This window comes from Chlorocebus sabaeus, chromosome 8 (assembly GCF_047675955.1).
Source record: "Chlorocebus sabaeus isolate Y175 chromosome 8, mChlSab1.0.hap1, whole genome shotgun sequence".
Taxonomy (NCBI): Eukaryota; Metazoa; Chordata; class Mammalia; order Primates; family Cercopithecidae; genus Chlorocebus; species Chlorocebus sabaeus.
Genome location: NC_132911.1, coordinates 22,141,834 through 22,164,439, shown reverse-complemented (window position 1 = coordinate 22,164,439; position 22,606 = coordinate 22,141,834). Strand labels below are relative to the sequence as shown.

The 22,606-nt window shown below is 43.1% G+C and overlaps 1 protein-coding gene across 1 annotated transcript in view; it reads left to right on the top strand.

Moving 5' to 3' along the window:
• The first annotated feature begins 758 nt into the window (after nt 1-758).
• The window catches only part of BIN3 (bridging integrator 3), a 47,524-nt gene continuing 25,676 nt past the window's right edge, over nt 759-22,606 (top strand). Inside the window, exon 1 of the mRNA XM_007961907.3 lies at nt 759-854. Coding sequence (XP_007960098.1) covers nt 847-854 — 8 coding nt within the window. The 5' untranslated portion in view covers nt 759-846. The remainder of the gene's footprint in view (nt 855-22,606) is intronic.

Here is a 22,606-nt window from a genome sequence, read left to right as displayed (position 1 = left end):
TCATATAGCATGACTGTAATTGCCTGCTCGTCTCTCCCTCCAGGAAAGTAGCTCTGGGAAGGAACAAGGGCAGGGCAGATACTTCCTTGAGATGGTTATATCCTGAGATTGGCTCAGTACCTGACACTAATATTAGTACAACTAATATTAGTTAAATGAAGGAATAGAAAGAATGGGGAAATTTCCATCATTTGAGTCCTGTAGAGGAGACCAACGGGAAGGGCTGAATGGTAGGGAGCAACCCATACTCTGCATCTTCTCGTGTTGAATAAATCTACAGAACATTCCAACCTGAAAAGGACCTATGTATTGATATTCAGAGCCCTGTGCCATCTTGGAGGGGAAACGTCCATTTGTTTGTAACAGGTAATGCATGTGTGGTGTACAAACTGTAAAAGATAGGAAACAGCATTCAGAAAATGTAAGTTTTCCACCTTCTCCATCCCCAATGGCTTCTTCTCCCATAGACAATTGCTGCCACTGTATCTGGATTAGAAACCACTTGACAGAGAGAACAGGCCGGCTAAGGGCCCCGCGTGGTCCGGTGAAGAGATCTTTAGGAGTCAGTGTTGAAGGCAGAAAATGGCCCCAGAAGTACCCCTCATCGCCCGTTGCAGCTTGAGTCTCTAAGTGCTAGGCCAGAGCCAGAGGGTCGCCGGCAAGCGAAACTCCACAGCGAGCACGCTGCAGCAGAAGGGTTAACGCGCCGGGCTCCGCCTCCCAACCGCCTCTTCCGGGCAGAGGGGCGGGCTTACGTCACTTCCTGGAGACTGGCTGAATCCGGAAGTGATCCCAGAGGAACGAGTTGTGGCTGAGGACCCCGGCGGCAGGCCCAGGTTCGGGACCATGAGCTGGTGAGTGAGGCCCAGGCGGCGGGAGCTGCTGGACCCGCGGACCCACGAGGCCCCTGGCCCTGCGTCAGTGCCGCGTCCCGGCTCTCCCCGGTCCCGCACGACCCCTCCGCCCCAGAGCAAGGCCCGATAGCCCCTGCCCTAGGGTCGTTCCCTCGGTGCTTTCCCGGAGTCGCCATCTCTCCGCAGGACTCCCTGGGAGAGTGGCGGAGGATCCTCTTAGCCTGGGACTCTGCGTCTGACCCCTGTTTTGCCGGACTCGTGTCCTCCTAGCTCCTTGAAGTGAGGGACTTCCTTGTTCCCTCCTTTTTTAAACACCCATTGAGGTGGAGTCAGTGTCGTCTTTCTCCCCTGTGGGCATCTCTGCCCCGCGCCAATCCCTCCAGAGCTGTGGCCCTCTCTGTGGCAGCCTGGACCCAGTTCACTAATCAAAACCCACTCCCTTTTGGGTAACTATCCTTTGCACGACTTAACAGTCTTCAAAAGACAAGGAAAACTTGCTTCTCTTCTTAAAGGGGCCAGAATTACACCCCGCACACACCCTCCCACTGTGGGATTGGACTGGTTTTAATCATTCCAGGGCTATTACTCACTGCCTGGCCTCTAAATAGGCATGGTCAAGTTTAAACTTATGGGAACTATCATGCCATAAGAAAAGAAGCCAGGGAGTCTTAGAGTAATAGAGTCATAATTGCAGTTGCTGCAGAATGATGTGATACTTGGGTCATAGTAGACACTGCATAATGGTGTATCTATTTTGTAAGACTCAGTTTGCCCAAAAGGCAATCCCCATTTGTTGCTCTCGATTTTATGTTCACAAGAGAGAATTGTGACTTGCCTGCCTTCGTGGGGCTTTCTTAGAGGATACTCATATACAGGACCTTACCTCACCGTCAGGCCCAAGGACCTGTATAGCCACAACCCTGTAACTCAGGGGATTCAACTATAATGTGTGAATAAATTGACCCCCAGAGATGTACAAGATTAATCAGCCCATGGGCATAGGGAACATATTTGCCACTCTGTCCTCAGAGTCTAGTGTGCTTGTTTATGCAAAGTGCATGATAACCAGTTATGAATGAATGAAGATGGTAGAATATCCTTCAGGAAGACTTTTGCAGTTTAACTTTTGGCCATCAGTGGAGACCGCAAGCAGCTGATGTCAGTCAGTGTCAGGGATAGCGCTCTAAAGTAAAATGCGAACCATCTGTCCCCTCCCCCACCTGTTTCTTAGACCAAGATTGATGGACAAATGTGAGACAATCACCGCTAGCACGTGAGGGAAGCCCGAAGCAATGCCCTAATAAGCCCCCACAGGAGCTGCTGCTTCTACCTCCACCATTTGCTCCAGGAGGCCAATAGGGGGCTGGAGCCTTAAAAAGCTACCTTTCCTGTCTTGTGAAAACCTTAGATAGTGGTGGGCAAAGCGGCAGTTCTTCAGTTCCCTTTCCTGGAGGAATTACGTCCTTTCAGTGTCATTCTGGGCCCCCAGTCTTGGGATATAGATGTCCTCTTGGCTGCTGTGTCTTGAATCTTTAGAGTGTTCTTGCCTAATTTTTCAAAGTGAACAGCAGGCAGTACAGGTGCTTTATATTGCCTAGATTGACATTTACTGTCTTTGCTTCACAAGTTGGGAGAAGAGCAGAGCAGAAACTAATAAAGGTAAATGATTCTCTGGGTGATCTGAAACAGGTTGTTTTCACCTGTCTCACAGAAAGTTTCCCTTCTGAAAAAAATAGTAGCCCATTCCTTAAAGGTTAGCCTGTCAGGTTGGAGAGAATTGAAATTGACAACTGTCTAACAAGAGCTGAGATTTTCATCTAGTAGCTTTAATTTACCAGTACATGCACATCTTGGCACCTCCTCAGACTGAGAGTCAAAACCAGAAGGGTGGCTTTTGTCCCTCAAAGCTGAGATTCCTTTCTCTTCCCCCTTAAAGGGCTTCTACGTCATCTCTTGCGTGGACTCTGACCCTCTCAAAGAGAGGAACAGCACCGGCGCCTGGGCACACAATCACACTCAGTTCCTAGCTCAATGGCTGGCAAGGAGACCGGGGCTGGGTCCTTCTGATTCACTCCCTGAGCGGTTTTCCTGCCCCCAGAATGAATCCATCCATTCATGTGAGACTGGAATTCTCATTAGGGGAAGAGACCAGAGTGACGTAGAGCCATCATGGGAGGCTGATGCCCAAGGTCAAGTTCACCAAGTACATGGGCTGTGCCAAGCCATCATTAAATAAGGCCCAGGGGCACATGGCCCATGGTCCCCAGAGGATAACCATTGTTCTGGGCTAGGCTGAGCTTTCAAAATGTCACAGTGAGAAATGTCCAATATTGATGCCCTTTGCACACTGTGGACTTTGCATGAAGAGTGAGAGGCCTTTGTTCCCTGCTTGCTCTGTGCAGGCAACCCGCCTACCCCCTGTTTGTTTAGTGGGTACCTGCTGTCTTCCTGCACCATCTACCCATCCACTCAGCCACCACCCATACACCCATCTGCCTTTCAGCAGAGTGACCCAGTGGTCTGTCCTACTAAGAAGAAGGCCTTTGATATTCACATCTCATGTCACAGATTCACTTCTTGGCCTCAAGCCAAATGCTTCTCTCCCCCTGACTCTCTTTTTCTCTCCCTCCCTCTGACTTTTTTCTGACTCTTCTAGGGTCTTCTGCCACTGTCTGCCCTTTGCACTTTGGTGTTCCTCACGCTTGATCCTTTTTGTTTCTTTCCTGTTCTCACCCTGTATTCCCTTGCCATCATCTTCAGGATAGAGGCCCAACTCTGGGCCAGGGCTTCTGAGGCTCTCTGGGCCTGGCTGTCCGTCTTCACTCTGTGTGTGCCATGCTCCAAGCTTCTCCTGCTCTCTCATGCCCTTGTGCCTCTGGATAACTGTGCCTTCTGCCTGAAATGCTTCTCCTTCACTCGCACCCTGTCCACCAGGCCAGCATCCACTCATCCTTCAAGCATCAGGCCACGCTTCACCTCCTCTGAGGGTCTTCCCTGAACGGCCCCCCACACCCTGCCATGCTGCACTGGGTGCTGCCTCTCTGACCTTCTCTTCTGACTTTCATCAGCATCTGTACTCCACTGGCTGGTTTACTTATCTGTGAGTTCTTGAGCATGGGGACTGTCTTGTGGTCACCGCTATTCCCTAGCACTGTTCCTGGCAGTCAGGAAGTGTTTATTAAATGTATGAATGGGGCCTTTTTTCCCTTTTCCTGACTTGCCTCAGCTCAGGAAAAATGTTAAGATAAAAACGTGCAGAACCTACAAACCACTTCCTAAAATGAAGAGCCTCTGAAAGTACTATTGTTAAATTGACTGGCACAAGTGGCTTCCAGGTCAGGCTGTCTGTGATTTCTCCTCCCCACTCCTCTCTGATCCTCCACTCCAAACTGCTTTACTGGGTTTCTTCTGTACTTCCATAGTGCTTCTACTGTAGCGCTTCTGTGTCCTTCTAGGTGTCACAGACACGCACTTCCCTTCCACACCAACCCCATGAGAACAGGAGCGACATACAGCTTCTTCATCTTTATGTACACATAGTGGGTATCATGCACATAGTGGATATCTAACAGGTAATTGTTAAATTAATGGAATGTAAAGAAAGAAGGGTAAACTTCTGGGTCAAACAGAACCATTATTCAAGTCCTTTCCCCTATGGTTACCATTGCTATCTCACATGTGTAAAGTGCTTCTAACTTTTCAGATGGCTTTCCCATCCTTTGTCTGACTTCATGCTTACATCTGGGCAAGCAGTGCAGTCTTATTATCCCCCTTGGCAACTTACTAGAATTCACTCAGCCAGTACCTGGCAGAACTGGAACTAAAACCTGTATCTCCTAAGTATTCTGTCCCCATGATCAGGAATATTAGAAGAGTGGCAGACCATTCCCAAGCTGACTGGATCATGGAATTTCGCTTTGCTGGGGTGTATTGACACTAGCAGGTTGGTAATGAATCGCAGGGAGTTGTCAGTCTTCACACACAAGTGATAGAGGAAGTCCTTGTGCCATGCAGACCTCTAGGTGTTCTGTAACTGGCTTAGCTTCTTCTACCTATGGGGCTCCTGCCTGGGGCAGCCTCACCAGTCATGTCTTCTGTGACTTTGGACACACCAAGCTTTTCTTCCTCTCTGGAGAGCATAGTAATGCCTTGAAGACAGAGGCCCTATAAAATGTCTGTGAGATTCTGTATGTGAGCTTGCTCTTATTTCAGATGTTTAATTGAGAGGAGAAGGATGTCTCCCAGATCTTGGAGCAGTCAGAAAGAGTCAAGTGTCTTGAGTCCCATAGCTACTTAGTCAGAGGTGTTATATGTATTATACTCTTTAAGGAAATCTGCTGGGGTAGTCTTTAGATTCCGTTGTTAACCTATTAGAGTTGTTTTCCCAAACTCATGATTTTGGTGGCTAATCCATCAAATAGGGCCCAGTATAGTGCGATGCACATACATGGTACTCAACAAATATTTGTTGATTTAATGCTTGTTCAACATTTATAATGTGCAAAAGTCTGTGCTAAATGTTGAGGAACATTTAAAAGACTTGCATGAGTCAGTCTCTGTCTTCAACCAGAGTATGGAAAGTGCTAGGGATTCAAAAGGACAACCGATCACTAAATGTCAGCGTGGCATCATCAAGAAAGACTTGAAGCAGGAGATGTAATTTTAACTGAACCTTGACTTAGCAAATACGTGCTGTTTCAGTGGGAGTGAGAGAAGGATCCAGGTTAGAAGCATGGTATGAAAAAGGTGTGTGGAGTCAGAATGTGTCAAGAGTGTTTGTGTGGACTGTCAGGAGGCCAGCTTGGAGGTGGTAAATAGTGGTTTGGGTAGAGGCTGTGTTGGGGAGAATTGGCACTCCACCTCAGAGCCACGTTATACAGTGCTTTCAGTGCCATGCTGAGGACTTGAAATTGAGCCTAGGCTTTTGAAAATTGAAGGCTTTTGAGCAGGGAAGTGGCATGGCCAAAGCAATGATTTAGTCAGATTATTTTGGCAGTGGCCTGCAGGATAACTCAGAAGAGAAAGAATGGAGCCAAGGACGCTAACTTGTACAATAGTTTCCTTTTTTTTTTTTTTTTTTTTTGAATTGGGGGGTCTCACTGTTGCCCAGGCTGGAGTGCAGTGGTGCAATTACAGCTCACCACAGTCTCAAACTCCTGGGCCCAAGCCATCCTCCTGCCTTAGCCTCTTGAGTGCCTGGGACTATACGTGTTAGCCACCACACCTGGACTAGTTTCCACAATTTTTTGAACACAACTCACAGTTAGAAATACCTTTGATGTCACAACTCACACACACACTCTTATACTTGAAATAAAAGTTTCACACAGTATGTGTGCAATGCACTCTGATATTTTCTATTATGTTCTTGTTCGTGGTTTTTTGTTTGTTTTTTGAGACAGGCTCTCACCCTATTGCCCAGGCTGGAGTGCAGTGGCGCCATCTGAGCTCACTGCAACCTCTACTTCCCGGGTTGAAGCGATTCTCATGCCTCAGCCTCCCAGGTAGCTGGGATTACAGGCATGCGTCACCATTTCTTAGTAGACTGGGTTTCGCGAGGTTAACCAGGCTAGTTTCAAACTTCTGGATTCGAATAATCTACCCGCCTCGGCCTCCCAAAGTGCTAGGATTACAAGCATGAGCCACTGCGGCCAGCCTTGTTTGTTTTTTTAAAGAATGACCCACCTCAGTTGACCTTTTTTTTTTTTTTCTTCCTGAGGTGAGTGCATATGATTTTTTAATTTCATGACCGATTTTGATCTATGTGTACAACAGAAGACTGTGTAGCAGTTTAAATGATCTTTGAGTGATAGATATTCTACAAAGATCTCAAGTTTGAAAACTACGTATCTAAGAATATCGTTGCAAATACTCAGACTATAAGCTAACATCTTTGACTCCAGCAACTGAAGATAGGGTTGCTTGTATATCTGGTTGTTTCACTGGGTTAGTAAGAAATACAGAAGGGGCAGCTATAAAGAACACTGGCTGAGTTATTTCTAAGAACTTATTCCATAGATTTGAAAACTGTCCATTGCTTTCCAGAAAAGAAAACCCAAGTGAACAAAAGCTCATACGAAGATGTTTGGTCCTTTTAGTAATCAGGAAAAACAGATTAAACCAACAATGAGATGCCATTTCACAGCCATCAGACTGGCAGAAATTTTAAAGCCTGACAATGCCAAGTATCTGAGGGTGAGGAACAGTAGGAACTCACATACACTGCAGGAGGGGGTGTAAACTGGAGATTTTGCGGTTGGAACAGTAGCTATCCCCTACCCCAGAGAAACTCCCGGGCCTCCATGCAGCAGGGAACACATGCGGGAGTGTGAGGGGCATCATCATGTCCAGATGCCCAGCTTCTGGAGAATGGAGAAATAAATTGTGATGTCTTTATGTGATGGAATATTATGGGCAACAAAAAAAATGTAGTAGTTAAAATGGGTAAAATAGAGCTTTGTGTACCAATGCGGGCAAATCTCGAGAATCTAATGCTGAATGTAAAAAGCTAGCTTCAGAATGATACATTCAAATAAATAAGAATGATACACTCAACATTGCAGGCCGGTCACGGTGGCTGACGCCTGTAATCCCAACAGTTTGGGAGGCCAAGGCAGGCAGATCACTTGAGGTCAGGAGTTCGAGACCAGCCTGACCAACATGGTGAAACCCCATCTCTACTAAAAATACAAAGATTAGCCAGGCATGATGGTGCACGCCTGTAATTCCAGCTACTAGGGAGGCTGAGGCAGGAGAATCACTTGAGCCCAGGAGGCGGAGGTTTCAGTGAGCCAAGATCACGCCGCTGCGCTCCAGCCTGGGTGATAGAGCATTCAACATTGCACTATTTATATAAATATTAGACCTATAAGGCAATACTGTGTTTTGCATATGGACTTAAGCTTACACAGTAAAAGTATGGGAATAGTACTAAATTCAGAATAGTGGTTACTCTAGGATAACAAGGAAGGAGAGAAGGAAATGGAATCTCAGGGGCCAGTCGAGGTGGCTCACATCTATAATCCCAGCACTTTGGGAGGCCAAGGCAGGAGGATTGCTTGAGTCCAGCAGTTGGAGACTAACCTGGGCAGTGTAGTGAGACTCTCTACAAAAAAAATAAAAAATTAGCCAGGGGTGGTGGTGCAAGCCTGTAATCCCAACCCCTTGGCAGGCTGAGGCAGGTGGACTGCTAGAGCCCGGGAATTCAAGGTTGTAGTAAGCTATGATCACGCCACTGCACCTCAGCCTGGGTACAGAGACCCTGTCTCAAAAAAACTAAGTTAAAAAAAAAGAAAGAAATACAATCTCGGGGCCTGATACTCAGGGAGCTTCAACAGTATCTGTACTGTTTTGTTGCTTAAATAATAATATCTAAAGCAAGAGGGCTTCGTTAGAATTTGACAAAGCCAGGTGGTGGACACATAAGTATTTATTCTATATTCTCTGTATTTTTTGTGTGTATTTACAATATTTCATATTTATTTAATTTTTAAATCATTGCTGGGGCAGACCTCACTTTCTATAGCAAGAGAATGTTTGCCTGCGCTCCCCTAACCCCCAATCCCAGGGTGGGGACGATCTAGGGAGGGAGCCTAGAAGTCAGTCTCCATCCGCCGTCTTCCTTCTACCTCTTGCTTTTTAGGGGCCAAACTTTCAGCAGAGAAGAGGAAAAAGGTAGTGTGAGAGCTCTTTATGATTGCTGATTGGTAGGAGACAGGAGCGAAATGAGATTAAAGATGGTACCTCAGAAACTAAACAGACGGTGTAGTGCTGTCAGAGTCTAAGCCACTGTCAGCCCATCGGAATGGAGATTAGACCGGTGGAGGTTCTCTCAGTTTGTGGAGTCCACAGGACAAGCCTTTCACCTCCAAATGCAAACCCATGTTCTACCCCTTCTTGTGTTACAGATTAGAATGAGAATAGGTGATTACTTGTCTGTCAGATATTAGGATCTTCTTAAGGGGCTGCAAAGAAAATCCAAACTGCCTCCTTGGGTTGCCTGCCTTCCTCTCTTAGGTGCTTCATCAGCCTCCACACTTTTGTCAAAATCCTTTCACTATTTAGGGGGAAGTCGCCACTCAAATTTAGGCAAACTTATCACTTGGGCCTGGTGGTGGTGCATCATGGTATGTGTCAGCTGCTTGCCCCCAAAACAAACAAATAATTTCAGGTTTCCTAACCATTCTTGGCGGGGGTGAATATGCTTATCTCTGTAACTTCTTACAAGTCACCCCTTCTGGACCTGGTTGGTCATCGTCTTCAAAATATCACAACCACCTTCTCTGCAATAAAACAGACTGCTTACTGTGTGTCAAGATCTGTTTTAAGCATTAAACTCGTTTCACCTTCATAGCGACCCTAGAGGATGAGTAAATTATTATCCATCCTATTTTACAGATAAAGAGATGGAGACACAGGGAGGTGAGGTCACTTGCCCAGAGTCTCACAACTGGTAATAGACAGAGTGAGGATTTGAACCCCAACTGTCTGGCTTCAGGGTCCATCCCCTGATCTCATGCGCTCATCCCCTGATCTCATGCGCTGTCTCTCCCATGAAGTGCAGGAGTGGACACTTCAAATAAACTGATGTATCAGCAGTGCCTCTGCAGAGTCCGGCAATAGTAGATGCTCAATAAATGGTTGCTTTGTTGAGATGATCTCCCAGCTCTCGTGCGACTTAACGTTGGGTGCTTCATCCTGTCTTTACTTTTCAGAGGTCAGCCTGTGGAGCAGTGGAGAAGAAGGGATCACAGCTAAGCTGGAAGACTGTTCTGGTCCAAGTCACAAACCGCCAAGTCACAGTCATCCCTTTTATTTTTAAACACACACATACCTCCTCAGACTGATGGCGGGTCGGGGTCAAGTTCTGTGTGTGCTGGTTTTGGATCAAGCTAATTTAGAGAAAGGACTGAGGTGGGGCTGGAGGCTGTGGTCATAGGCACTGGGGAAAGGACGGATTTCCAGCTCAGTTCATGTCCCTCTCTGCTGGGGTCTCCGCCTTGCTCAGGCTGAACTTTCCTTGGCCTTTGGCATTGTGGCCAGCTGGCCCATCAGACAGAGAGGATGGCATCCAACCAGCAGCTGTTCTGCCGGACCTAGATAGCTCTCGATAAGCCCTGCCCCGGCTCTGGCCCTCTGTTGTTTCTCTCCCACCATTAAGGTGGTGGTGGCCTTGTGGGGCCTCAGGCCAGAGCAGGCAGCAACCCAAGGATAGAGTAACAGAAGGCCCAGGGGGAGGGGCTTGTCCTTCCAGCCTGCTGGAGCTGCTGCCTCTCGCCCACCTTCCTGCTCTTGCCGAGACAGTGACTCAGGCCCAGACCACTCCCCGGGGAGCCAGGATTTCAGCCACTATCAACCACCACCGCCTACTCTTTGCTCAGCCCTCCCTCCATTCTCACCTCCCTTACCTCCCTCGCCCCCAAAACTGTGGGTCTCTTGCCCAGCTAGAGATAGCAGAAAGATACGGAGTGGGGCAGACTGAATCACTCCAGGGTTCTTTCCACCCCCAAGCCAGACCTAGGCTTATTCACATTTAGTAGGATTCTGGAGGCCAAGCAAAGGCCCAGGAAGCAGGTTTAGGGTTCAGCCTCTTTCCACTCTTTGTCATGAAAGTGGGACACTCCAAAGAAAGCAGGGACAAGAGCTCTGCTGGGGTGACCAGGGGATCCCCACCCAACTGCCATCTGGGCCTGCGTTTTATCTCTGCCTCTGCAGAGCCGGTGAGGAAACAAAAGATGGAGAAACCTAGCAAATTGAAAATGCAAAAGAGCTGTTTTTGTAAATAGACATTACACAAGAGCAGGGGCTTTTTTGGAAAGGTTTTACTGAGACAGACAGAATTAGCCAACTGGCATCATGCTGCTAATAGAGATATTTACTGTTTGAAAAAGTATATTTGTAGCTTTGGAGAACATCCTGTTGACTTTTTCTTTATTATGAAAGAAAATAGAATCTTGCCCCCCTTTGCCCTCCGTACACACAGAACTTTTTTTCTTTTTTGAGGTGGGGCAGTTGGGGGTTAGAGAAGAGGAGGGTTGAAAGAAATGTTTTCTCCATTTTGTTGCTGAGACTAAAATATCTCTTCTCCTGCCCTCTGGTGCTCATATTTATGGAATGGGAAGCAGAATCAAGCTAGGACTCCTACTCCAGAGGCAGAGAGCTCAGAACCCTCTTAATTTCTTCCAGAACTCAGAGACGCCCTGGGGAGCAAGCCCTGTCTTCACTCTGGCTCTCTGCTCACATCCCTGATTCCAAGGGGAGCACTGAGGCAAGTGTGAGGAGGAGGGAGGAGAGTCCTGAAGCCCAGTTGGGCCTCCTGCCCTGGAGCACTGCCAACCCCGGGCTGCTGTGACCTGGCAGTACCAAGGCCGCTGCTCTCAGGCTGTGGCACTATCGCTCTTGCCCCATGCCCTCCAAAGCAGCTGCTTCTCCTATGGAAGTCCCCTGTGCCTGCAGTGGGAGAGCCACGGGGATGAAATGGGAACTCAAGGGGAGAAGAGGCATAAGAGTCTGCTGAAGTGCAGTTGTGTTGCCTTTCCTTTCTCCCTTCCTTGCCGCCTTTCACCGCTTTCTGCAGGAATGCTCTGTTTCAGTGCAGGGAGAATCTGATCCTTCCATCAGGGCACCTGCCCAGTTTTTTGCCCACTTATCTGGCAGAGTGGGCTCACATCTGCCATTTGGCAGCCTCAGAATAAACCCAGGAGGCTCTTCTCCTTTCATATATCCTCTTAGGCTCTGTAAAATATTTTCCCTTGATGCGTCGTACTCCAATAACTTCGTCAGGCTTTGCTCTCAAGGCCAAGGGCCCACTCCATTTTCTTGGTCTTCACTGAATGTACTGTTGCTGGACTCCAGCACTGGTGGGTATTCTTTTTAGTTTTTGGTTTTGGGGGTTTTTTGTTTGTGTTTTGTTTTGTTTTTTGGTTACGTAAGGATTGGGCGCCCAAAGACAATGATACTACCTTTCTTTGTTCTTTATGTAGCATTACCTAAGCGTAGCTTTCTTCAGGAACCTTAAATCAGAGCATGTTATTTTCCAGGCCCCTTGGGCAATGCGCTTATTTTAGTCATTTAATTATTCATCCAGTGCTTACTATGTGCTCAGAACTAGACTATAAGCTGCATGAGATCATAGAAGGAATCTGCCTCGTTCGTCCTGATATCCCTAGAACCTAGCATAGTATTTGGAACAAAGGTGGCCCTTAACAAATGTTTCCTCATTCAATGAAAAGTTGAAAATAGCACTGTGCCTAGTACAGTACTTAACAGGGGTTGCCAAGAAGCATGACATAACAGCCCTTGCCCTTGAGGTGCTGTACGTCATAATCCGAAAGCAGGACATTCACACATCAGAGTTAATTAGCCTGTACCCTTTACCATGCAGAGTTTACTTAAGTAATGAAAGGATGGCTCAATATTAGGAAATATGTTTACACAGTTCAACACAATAATAGGTCATAGGAGAACAAACTGGTCATCTAAATGCATGGTGAAAGGCATTGGTGGAATTCAAAAACCTAATCTTTGTAACTTTTAGTAAACTAGTAACAGAAAGATATTTTCTTACTATTAGGAACCTTCCTGGCTGAAATCAAGAAGAGCTGCCTTCATATTTGATAGTGAGGAATCAGATGTAAAGCATTTTTACCAAAGTCAGAAACATTTTTCTATAACTTCAAGCTAATACAATAACATAAGGCAAGAAACGGGTATAAATATTGGGGAAAAAGATGAATTTTATCGTATTTTCATACTCTAAGACTGTCTACCTAGAAAGCCTAATTGGTTATTTTTCTTCTTTTCCAGTTGAATTTCTTAGGCTATATAAATTAAGTATGTAGGTATGGTGACTGGTTACAGAGTAAATGTGCCAGGAAGATAAATTGAAAAAGAGAATCCCATTTACAGTATAACCAAAAATATAAAATTCCATAGAATGAACCTAAGACATGTATAGAGCTAAAACTTCACATATGTTACTTTGGGATCTTAATATTTAACAAAATATATGTAGAGGATGGATATGAAAAAAAACCCTTAAGACCAAGAGAGAGAAAAAGGCTTGGATGAATGAAAAGAAATATGGCCCTGAATGAGCAAACCAAAAATAGGATCTTCAAAAGTTAATCTATAAATATATTGCACTTCTGGTAATATCCTTATCAGGGGTTTTTAGGTGTGGGGGTAAGAGCATACAGCTAGTGAAATTTATCTTGAATAATTAAAACAGCCAAGAAATTACCTGAAAAAAGAAAATTTAATGATAAGGGATTTGCTTTGCTAAGTATTAGGAACTTTGATACATCTTAATAAATCTGTTATAGGCAAAAAGAGTAGATTACTCTGTGATATGAAATAGTAGATGCATTTAATGTTGATAAAATAATTTTTCAAAGATGGAATTTTTTAAAACTATGTTGAAACACCTAACTAGTCATACACTCAAACTCTAAATACAGCAAAGATTTAAATATAAAAAATAAACCACTAAAATTCACGTGGAAATGCAAGGGACACAGAATAGTCAAAATGATATTGACACAGAACAAAGCTGGAGAACTCACACTCCCCAGTCTTAATACTACAAAGCTACAGTAATGAAGGTTGTGTGGTGCTGTCATCGAGATAGACATGTCGATGAATGGAATAGAATTGAGAGTCTAGAAATAAACCCTTACGTATATGGACAATTGATTTGTAACAAGGATGCCAGAACAGTTCAGTGGAAAAGAATAATCTTCAACAAACAGTGCTGGGACAAATGGATAGCCTCTTGCCAAGGAATGAAGTTGGACCCCTACCTCACACCATATTTAAAAATTAACTCAAAATGCATCAAAGACCTAAATGTAAGAGCTAAACTATAAAAGTCTTAGAAGAAAAGACAGGAGTAAATCTTCATGACCTTGGATTTGTCAAAGGATTCTTACATATGACACCAAAAACATGAGCGACAAAAGAAAAAACAGGTAAATTGGACTTCATCAAAATGTAAAACTTTGTGCTTCAAAGGACACCATTAAGAAAGTGGAAACCCAGCCCATGGATGAGAGAAAATATTTCTGATTACGGCCTAATACCCAGAATATACAAAGAACTCTTAGAACAATAATAATAAAACAGTTTTAGAATGAGCAAAGGATTTAAATAGATATTTCTCCAAAGATATACAAATGAGCACATGAAAATATGCTCAACGTCATTAGTCATTAGAGAAATGCACATCAGAAACACTACCTGATACCCACTGGGATGGCTGAAATGAAAAAGACTAAGTGTTGGCCAGGATGTGGAGAAATTGGAACCCTTATATACCACTGGTGGGAATGTAAAATGATACAATTACTTTGGAAAACAGTCTGGCACATCCTTAAAAGGTTAAACATAGAGTGACCATATGACCCAGCAGTTTTGCTCCTAGATATATGCCCAAGAGAAAAACATATCCACACAAAATCTTGAACATAAATGTTTGTCACAGCATTCATTAATACCCAAAAAGGGAAACAACCCAACTGTCCATCAAATAAGTGGATAAACAAAATGTAAATCCATACCCTGAGCTAGTATTCAGTGATTAAAAAAATAAAAGGATGGAGTACTGATATATGCTACAACATGGATGACCTTCAAAAACATTTTGCTAAGTGAAGGAGGCCGACACAAAAGGCCACATACAAATATAATTCTATTTCTGTGCATTGTCCAGAAAAGGCAAATCCATAGAGACAAAGCAGAGTAATGGTTGCCAGAGCTGGGGGAGGGGAGTTGCTTGCTAATAGGTGTGGGGTTTCTTTTTGGTGTGATGAAAATGTTCTGAAATTAGATAGCAGTGATTTTTGCATGATTCTGGGAATATACTAAAAACCCCAAATTGTACACTTTAAAAGGGTGAATGTTATGGTATGTTATTTAAAAATAAACCAGATTCTGAGTAAAGACGACAGATTGAATACATACATCTAATTTATCTCCCTCACAAATCCTACAAAAAGCACAGTAAAGCAATTTTTTTAAGGCATAAATCCATAGTTCAGGGAGAATAGAAGAGACATCAACAACGAAATTCGGGAATTAGAGTGCAGTTACATGAGGTAACTGACTTAGTTCCAAGAAAGTCAAATCCCAAACTGGCATTTGAGAAAACCAAGAGTTATCCCACCTTACAGAATTCTCAAAGGTTTGGGAGTTGGTACTAAGTACCTCTAGAAGTTAGGTGAAGCCAAGGACTGAGATCAGGGTGATTGGTTGAAAACTATGAATAGTTTATAGCCCTAACATCTCCCTAACTCCTTATCACTGGGAGACTGTTCCCACCCCACCCTAGCAGAAGAATGAAGAGTCGTCCACCCCAACCCCCACCTCCAAAGAATTCTGTACCAGGGGACACAAAGGTGGATTTAAGGTGTAAAAGTTGTAAAGGTTAAGCCTCAGGGCCCCAACTTAAATGGACTTTTTCCAAGACCCTAGAAGGAACCCTAGGCATACCTATGTTGTGGTAAACTGAAATATAAAGTATTTATATTGCAATGAGTTTGGCAGACCTCTGTCTTCATTCCTGCTTTTACTTCTTCATACTACCCCTCATGTCAGGCAGTCCTGGAGTAGCCTAGGCTTTTTTGGGGGATAGAACTAGGGAAGGGTGAATTGGGAGTATACTGTTTTAACTGTACTTGGTAAAGACATCTTTGGAAATTGTTAATAAAACAAGAAATCACAGATTCCTGAGTTGGAAATGTATAAAGGTTACCTTTTGTGGTCAATTTTAAATTTACTTAACTAAAGAGAAAATTGGATTTAAAAATAATGGAAAACAAAAATGATAAGGTGAGTGCTTAAATATATAGAAATCATTCTGAAATCAAAGCATAACAAAACATTTTCCAATTGTACCAAAAGTGAGTAATCCATTAAGAGAACGAGATCCATTTTAAATAGGAGTGATGATTGTTAGATAACTTGGTTAACGAAAAGGAGGAGCAAATCAGAGAAACACATTGATAAAACATTTAAACTTCTAGCAGATTTAACATGAAAGACATAATGAAGATAACAAAATTCAAAATATACTGTCCTACAAAGACATTAATGACAAACTGGTCACTCATTAATTCAAAGAACATTTAAGATTAGTCACTATACAAGAAACTTTGAAATGTGCCCTGACATCTTAGTTTATTTGCAGAGGAAACATGAGATTTTTCTAAATTTTACAGTAATCCTAAAATTTAATTATTACCAGTAAGCTGAAAAAGGCTTTTCTAAACCATCAGTAGTAGAAAACAAATTTCAAACAACCATACCAGAGGAAAGAGGGAATTATCTTTTTTACTCTAAGAAAGTGATGCTACCAACTCTGTGTCACGTGAAGAGGCAACCAAACACTAAGCAGCCCAGAAATGTAGGGAGACAAAGACAGAGGTGTGTTAGGCAGATGATTCATAAAAATACTACATTCTTTTCTGATGTTTGTGTCATTTATTAGCTAAAACTTGGCATTTGTTATGCTCTTTTCTCTGCCTAAATATTCACTTTCATGCCTATTTATATATTTGTAATTTTCTTTAAATGGGGCATACAAAATTGTATAAACTTCAGACCCGCCTCTGAGAGGGCAGCCAGCACAGCTGAGGGTGGGACTGCCCTAGTGAAGTCAGGAGGATGAAGTGAATGCCCGCCCTCAGAGTGCCAAGGCACACCCCTTCCCCTCCCCACCACACAGGCATGTGCACACATACATGCACACACAAGCTTTTCCATTGCCAAGTTCCCAGAATGGCAGGAGATTGGAAGAATCTTCTCTAAGGAATTTTACCCGCCCAAGAGAAAAGACTAGAAAGATAGTGACATCAGGGAGTTCCCCACAAAACTGTGCAGCCAGATTGCAGATTGCCCTACCCAGTAGTTAAACATGGTTCTTGTGCTCAGAGCTTCTTGTCAACTCTTTTTGTCTCCCAGTCATATATGAGAGTAGGCAACCAAGAATTACCACACATACAAGGAAAGCACTTAGTATGAAACATAAAGACTCAACAAAAAGAAAAAAAGCAACTTGGAGGAAAATTGAAACTATAAAGGGAAGAAGAAACTTTTTAATTAAAGCTGTTAAGATCCTCTGAGAGATAAGGCATCCATGAAATAAAAACAAGATACCATTTTAAAAGGACATCCAGAAAATTTAAAAGAGCTCTTAGAAATTAAAAATCTGATAGCAGAAATGAAAAAAACAAAAAACAAAAACCTTCCTAGAAGCGTTAGAAGATAAAATTGAGAAACAGAAATTAGAGGACCAGCAAAGGAGGGTCAGCATCGAAATTGTAAGTTTCAGAAGTAGGAAACAGAAAACAGAAGAAATCAACAACAAAATTTTTAAATCCCAGAACTGAAGATTATAAATTGCCAAACTGAAACAGTCCTGTGAGTACCTAGCACAGTGGATGAAAATAGACCCACATCATTGTAAAATTATACAACACCGTGGCCAACATAGGTTCCTATAAGATTGTGTAAGAAAATAAAAGGCGAGTTATCTACAGAGGATGGGACTCAGAATGGCTTCAGACTTTCCCACAGCAGCAGTAGTGGGAAGTTAGAAGATGGGAGCAATGCCTTTGAAATTCTGTCAGAAATTATGTCCAGCCGTCAATTCTATGCCCAGTCAAACTAGCCTGCAGGTAGAAGGAAAAGGTTTTCGGATGTGCAAAGTCTCAAAAATGACCTCCCACACATACTTTGTTCCCACCAAAATAAGGGGTAAACCAAGAAAGAGGAGGACCAGGGAAAAATCATGAGAGAGAAGTCAAAGGAATCCCAGAAAGGTTGGTGAAGGGAGAACTGGAGCTGAGAGCCTCACGGCTGGGGAGCAGGCAGCCAGTCTAGGCTGGAGCGAGAGGCAGCAGTTGCAGAGCAGACTCTCCAGAAGATACAGGGTAGAGAACGCCTGATATGATGAATGTGTTGAAACCAGAGTTAGACCACAGATTGAATTGGGGATAAGTACGTAGACAATTAAGCAAATGAAAGAAAAGTGACAATTATCAATTTTAGGGAAAGTAAAAAAAAAAAAAAGTATGCGTGTTATTATGTATTACTGCTGCATGACACATTATCCCACAACTTAGTGGCTGGAAACAACAATAAATAGTTTCTGTTGGTCAGGAATTTGGGAGTGGTGTAGCTCGAGCTTTGACTTGGAAACGCTCATGAGTTTGTGACTCAGTACATCAGCTGCATCTGCAGTGCCCTAAAGCTTTGACTGAGGCTGAACAATCTGCTGGCTCCCAAGGGCAGGATGGAAGAAAAATCACAATATCCTCCTAATAGTTGACTTAATATTGAGCTATCCAAGTTATACTGTAACTATATTGAGAAGAAGAGTGGCTGCAAGTGTGGCTTCATGAAGTAGGGATGGGTACCCAAAAATATTTTAATTAAATCCTCATCTTCCAAAGTAAAAAGTCAATAGCTAAAGTAGCTTTTTAGCGCCTAAAATCCTAACAATCTAGAGGTAGCAATATAAGCATTTATCTTTAGATGTGCAAAGGTAAATACTAGAAACTCAGCTGAGTTGAAAGTGGTTGTTTCTGGCAAATGAGATTAGGGAGTCCTGGGAGCTAAGGTTTTCCTTAAGAAATCTTGTTGCCTTATTAGACTATTCACCCTATAACTTTGATACTAATAAATAGTTTAGATTAACAAAAGGAAGCCATAAAAGTAAGTGAATATAGATGAATAGTTGCAAGTTGATGGAGTGGAGGAAGGAGGTCATCCTCATTTTGATACCAAAAGAAGAAATCACAAAAGAAAAGGCAGATTTAATAGATTTGATTTCATACTCATCAAAAACTTATGTACATTAAACACAAACATGTACAGAAGTGAAAGGCAAACACTGATCTGGGGGAAAAAGTCCTGATATACAAACCAAAGGATGGTTAGTAAAATGTAAACTGTTTCAATCTTTTCAAAAACGTTAAATGTTTCAATCTGTCTCTAGGGCAGTTTGTTATATACCGAATTGATCCTGTATGACTCTTGGTGCACACCAAGATTTAGCTATTAGAGTTTTTGTTCATAACAGAAGAAAAATTTGAAACAGTTGAAATGACCAGCAGTAAGTGATGAGGTTACAGAAATAAAATGAGCGGTACACTTCCATTGTGTACCTGAACCATGCATTTTACTTCTGTAGCTCTTAAAAATCAGGAGAGTGAAAAAATATATTCCCATAAAACCATTCGTGATATATATTTCTTTCACTTTTTAATTTAAAACTTACATAAATATTTACATATACACATGCACACATATGTACACACTGTGATTCAGGGTATTACTGTTAATGTTTTCCTTTGGGGTTGTGTGTGTGTGTGTGTGCATGCATTTTTTCCTTTGCGTTTTTCTGTGTCTTCCAAGTTTTTAACACTGATCAGGTGCTATTTTTGTAGTCAAGAAAAAAAACAGGGTTTTTTTGGTTTATTTGAAAAAAAATGTGGAAAGTGCAAAGAAGAAAACAGTAATCTTATTCTCACCACCCAGAATTAGCCACTACCAACATTTGGCATATTTGCTTTGGTTTTTCTTTCTGTAAATTTAAAAAATATAAATAACAACACTAAAACATTAACCTTGGCCATATTTTAGATCTGAAATCATGGCTGGGTTTTTCTCCCTCTTCTTTTCCTCCCTTATCCCCCCCACCCACCCCATCCCCTTTTATTTCTCAAGTTTTCTGCAATGAGCATGTTTTTCTATAATAATTGTTTTAAAGTTACTGTTTCTCATGTGAATACTTTTTTGAGGAGATGAACTGTAATTAACTGTGAAGGGCAGAATTTTTTAAATGCCAAATAAGTCTTAGACATTTAGAAGAAGGCAAGAAGTTTTCCTGGGAGCAGAGAAAGCATTCCATATAGGTGGGGTAGCCATTTGTCCTGGTTGCCCTGGGCAGTCCAAGTTGTTCTGATGATGTGTACTCCAAAATGTCCCAGTTTGAGACAGGAAATTATAAGGAGTCTAGATCTGGGGGATTAATGAACAACCACTTGGCTGAATCATGGCAGTTGTACTGAGTGAATAGGAAAGAAATTAAAAGTAAAGTTGAGACCATATTACAGAAGCCCGTTGAATACTAATGTAAGTTCCTCCACTGATTCTAGGGCTGAGGCAGGAAATGTACAAGATGCACTTGGTACATGTTGTAGTGCCAGAAAGTAAGGAAATACTAAACACACACACATACGTACATACATACATACATACATATGTTGATGTGGATATGTCAAAGGGACACAGGCCAACTGAAAGAGCTGCCAGTGGTGAAAGCTGGAACAGTTTGAGCATCAAAATAATGTATTGGATTATAACCCAAAATATAGGATAAAGATCTATGAGTTCATACTGATATTGAATGGTTGAATAAATAAGAAATAGGACTCTGCATGATGCCTTCCTCCCAAGGAGTGCAGTAGGGAAAGGGAGAAGGGGGAGTAACTTCACAGTAGGAAGCTGGGAAAGATGACCCTGAAGATGACCCTGATCAGCCTGGTGATCAGGGTTCACATCAGCAGGGTAAGGCATGTTGACATCGTGGACCCTGGGCATGTTGTAGTGAGGATGACTCTTCTGCTCTGTGATCTTCTACCCCGAAAGCCGTAACTCCAGTCTAGTCAGGAGAAAAGCATCAGACAAATCCAAGTTGGCATTCTATAAATATCTGACCAGCACTCCTTAAAATTGACATGGTCATCAAAAGCAGGGAGAGATTTAGAAACTGTCACAGCCAAGCAGAGCCTTGGGGCACATAGCGACTGAATGTGACGTGGTGACCTGGGTGGGATGCTGGAACTGAGAAACGACATGGAGAAAACTGAGGAGGTCTAAAGAAAGGATAGTCTTGACCCTGTTTCTGTTGGTTCACTGATTGTGACCAATGTACCACACCAATATCGGATGTAAATAAAAAGGGAAACTGAGGGTGGGCGACATAGGAATTACATACTTCCTTCACAATTTTTCTTTAAATCTAAAACTTTTTCAATGTGAAGGATTTTTTTTAAAGTATTCTCATAGGGCTTTTGACCAGGTGAGTTGAAAAATAATTAGAACAGTATGATAGGTCTCTGTGATCGTCAGTAACTGTGGTGACCTGTTCCGTCTGCTTGGTGTACATAACCCCTTATTGTGCCAGAGCACCCAGTTCAGCACAAACTTCCTCCCGTTCATTTCCAGATCCTTAAGAACAATCAGCCCTTTGGAATTCCACAGGACTTTAAGACTAGGTATTTTCATTACATACTTATAACAAATTCATATGAAAAGAGTATTGAACTGTGGGTAGCAGAGAGAAAACTGGGCTGGACAGCAGGGGTCCTGGTTGTTTATTCCTGGTTCTCTTGTGAGCCAGCACAGTGACCCTGGGCTTGTCACTGAACCTCTCTGGATCTGCTTCCTCATCTACAAAAGGAGAGGGTTGAACTGGGGAAAAAATTTCTATGGTAACTTACAGTTCTAAAAATACCATGATACTAAATTAAGGTTTAGAGGGAGGCTGTAGCACCACAAATAATGGAATCTACGTTTCTGATTTCTTGGTCCCTTGTCTACAGTACTAAACTCCAAGAATCGTTTTGAAGACCACTCTGAGACTTCTTTAGAATTCCCATCCTACTCCCCATATTCTTGGAGTGGAGATTCAGTTTAGAATTCCAGTTTTAGATGAGCTGAAGGGATTCCAACTGCTTTGTTTCATAGTTTAAGAAACTGGGCTCCAGAGAGATTGAGATTTGTTCAAATCACAAAATGAGTCGGAGGCAGAGGGCAGGTTTTCTGATATCAGGTCTAGAGCGCTTTCACCTGCAGCGTGCTTCCCACAGAATACGGGCTGTCTTTTTACAATGCCACCAGGACCTCATTTGCAATGTCTCCAGAGTGGTCTTTGCCACCAGGACCTCATTTGCACTGTCTCCAGAATGGTCCTTGAGGGCAATTGCTCGCTGTCCAAAAACCATCATGTCTGTCAGCTCTAATCCCTGAGAATGGGAAAAGTAACCAGGGTGCGGGGAAGGGACCCATCTCCCTGTGAACCTTTCCTCTTTAGGTCTGAGAAAGGAAACAATTTCATTTTTTCTTTCCCTTTCATTTCCAGACCTTACCTTTCCTCCCTGGTTATTATGTAGCCAGAAATTATTTGTTTACAGAAGATGCTAATCAGCCAGCCCCTAAAGGGTTAACACTCCCAAATTATGGGGCTGGGTTAACAATAAACAGGATGTCCTCCAGAAATTAAATTTAAACCGCTGTGACTCAGGCTGGCCCATCCCCTCCACTGGATCACTGCTTGGGGTTATATTATCGGTAGTTAATTACACTCTTGGGTTTAGCAACAGTGTGTTGGTCAGTTTGGGCCAAAGGAAAGCAGGCTCAGGGAGAAGGGGTTGTGGAGGGAAGGGTGGGTCCTGGGCCTTGTGGAGCAGGTCTGGTGCATTGTGGAAGGCGGGAGGTTTGAATGGAAGAGCCAAAAGGAGAGGGATGAGCATGGCTGGCTGAGAGCCCTCTGCCAGAGCTGATCCCAGGGGTTCTTGACTCACTTCCTACCTGTAGTTAAGAGCCTACCCTTTCCGTAGCCACTGGGATGCACTTTCTAGCCTGGCTGCTTTTCTTCCTGGAATCAGAGAATCATAGAATGCTCAGTGCCTCAAGGAAGCTCCTAAATTACCTACTTTAATCTATTCATTTTATGGAGCAGGAAATGG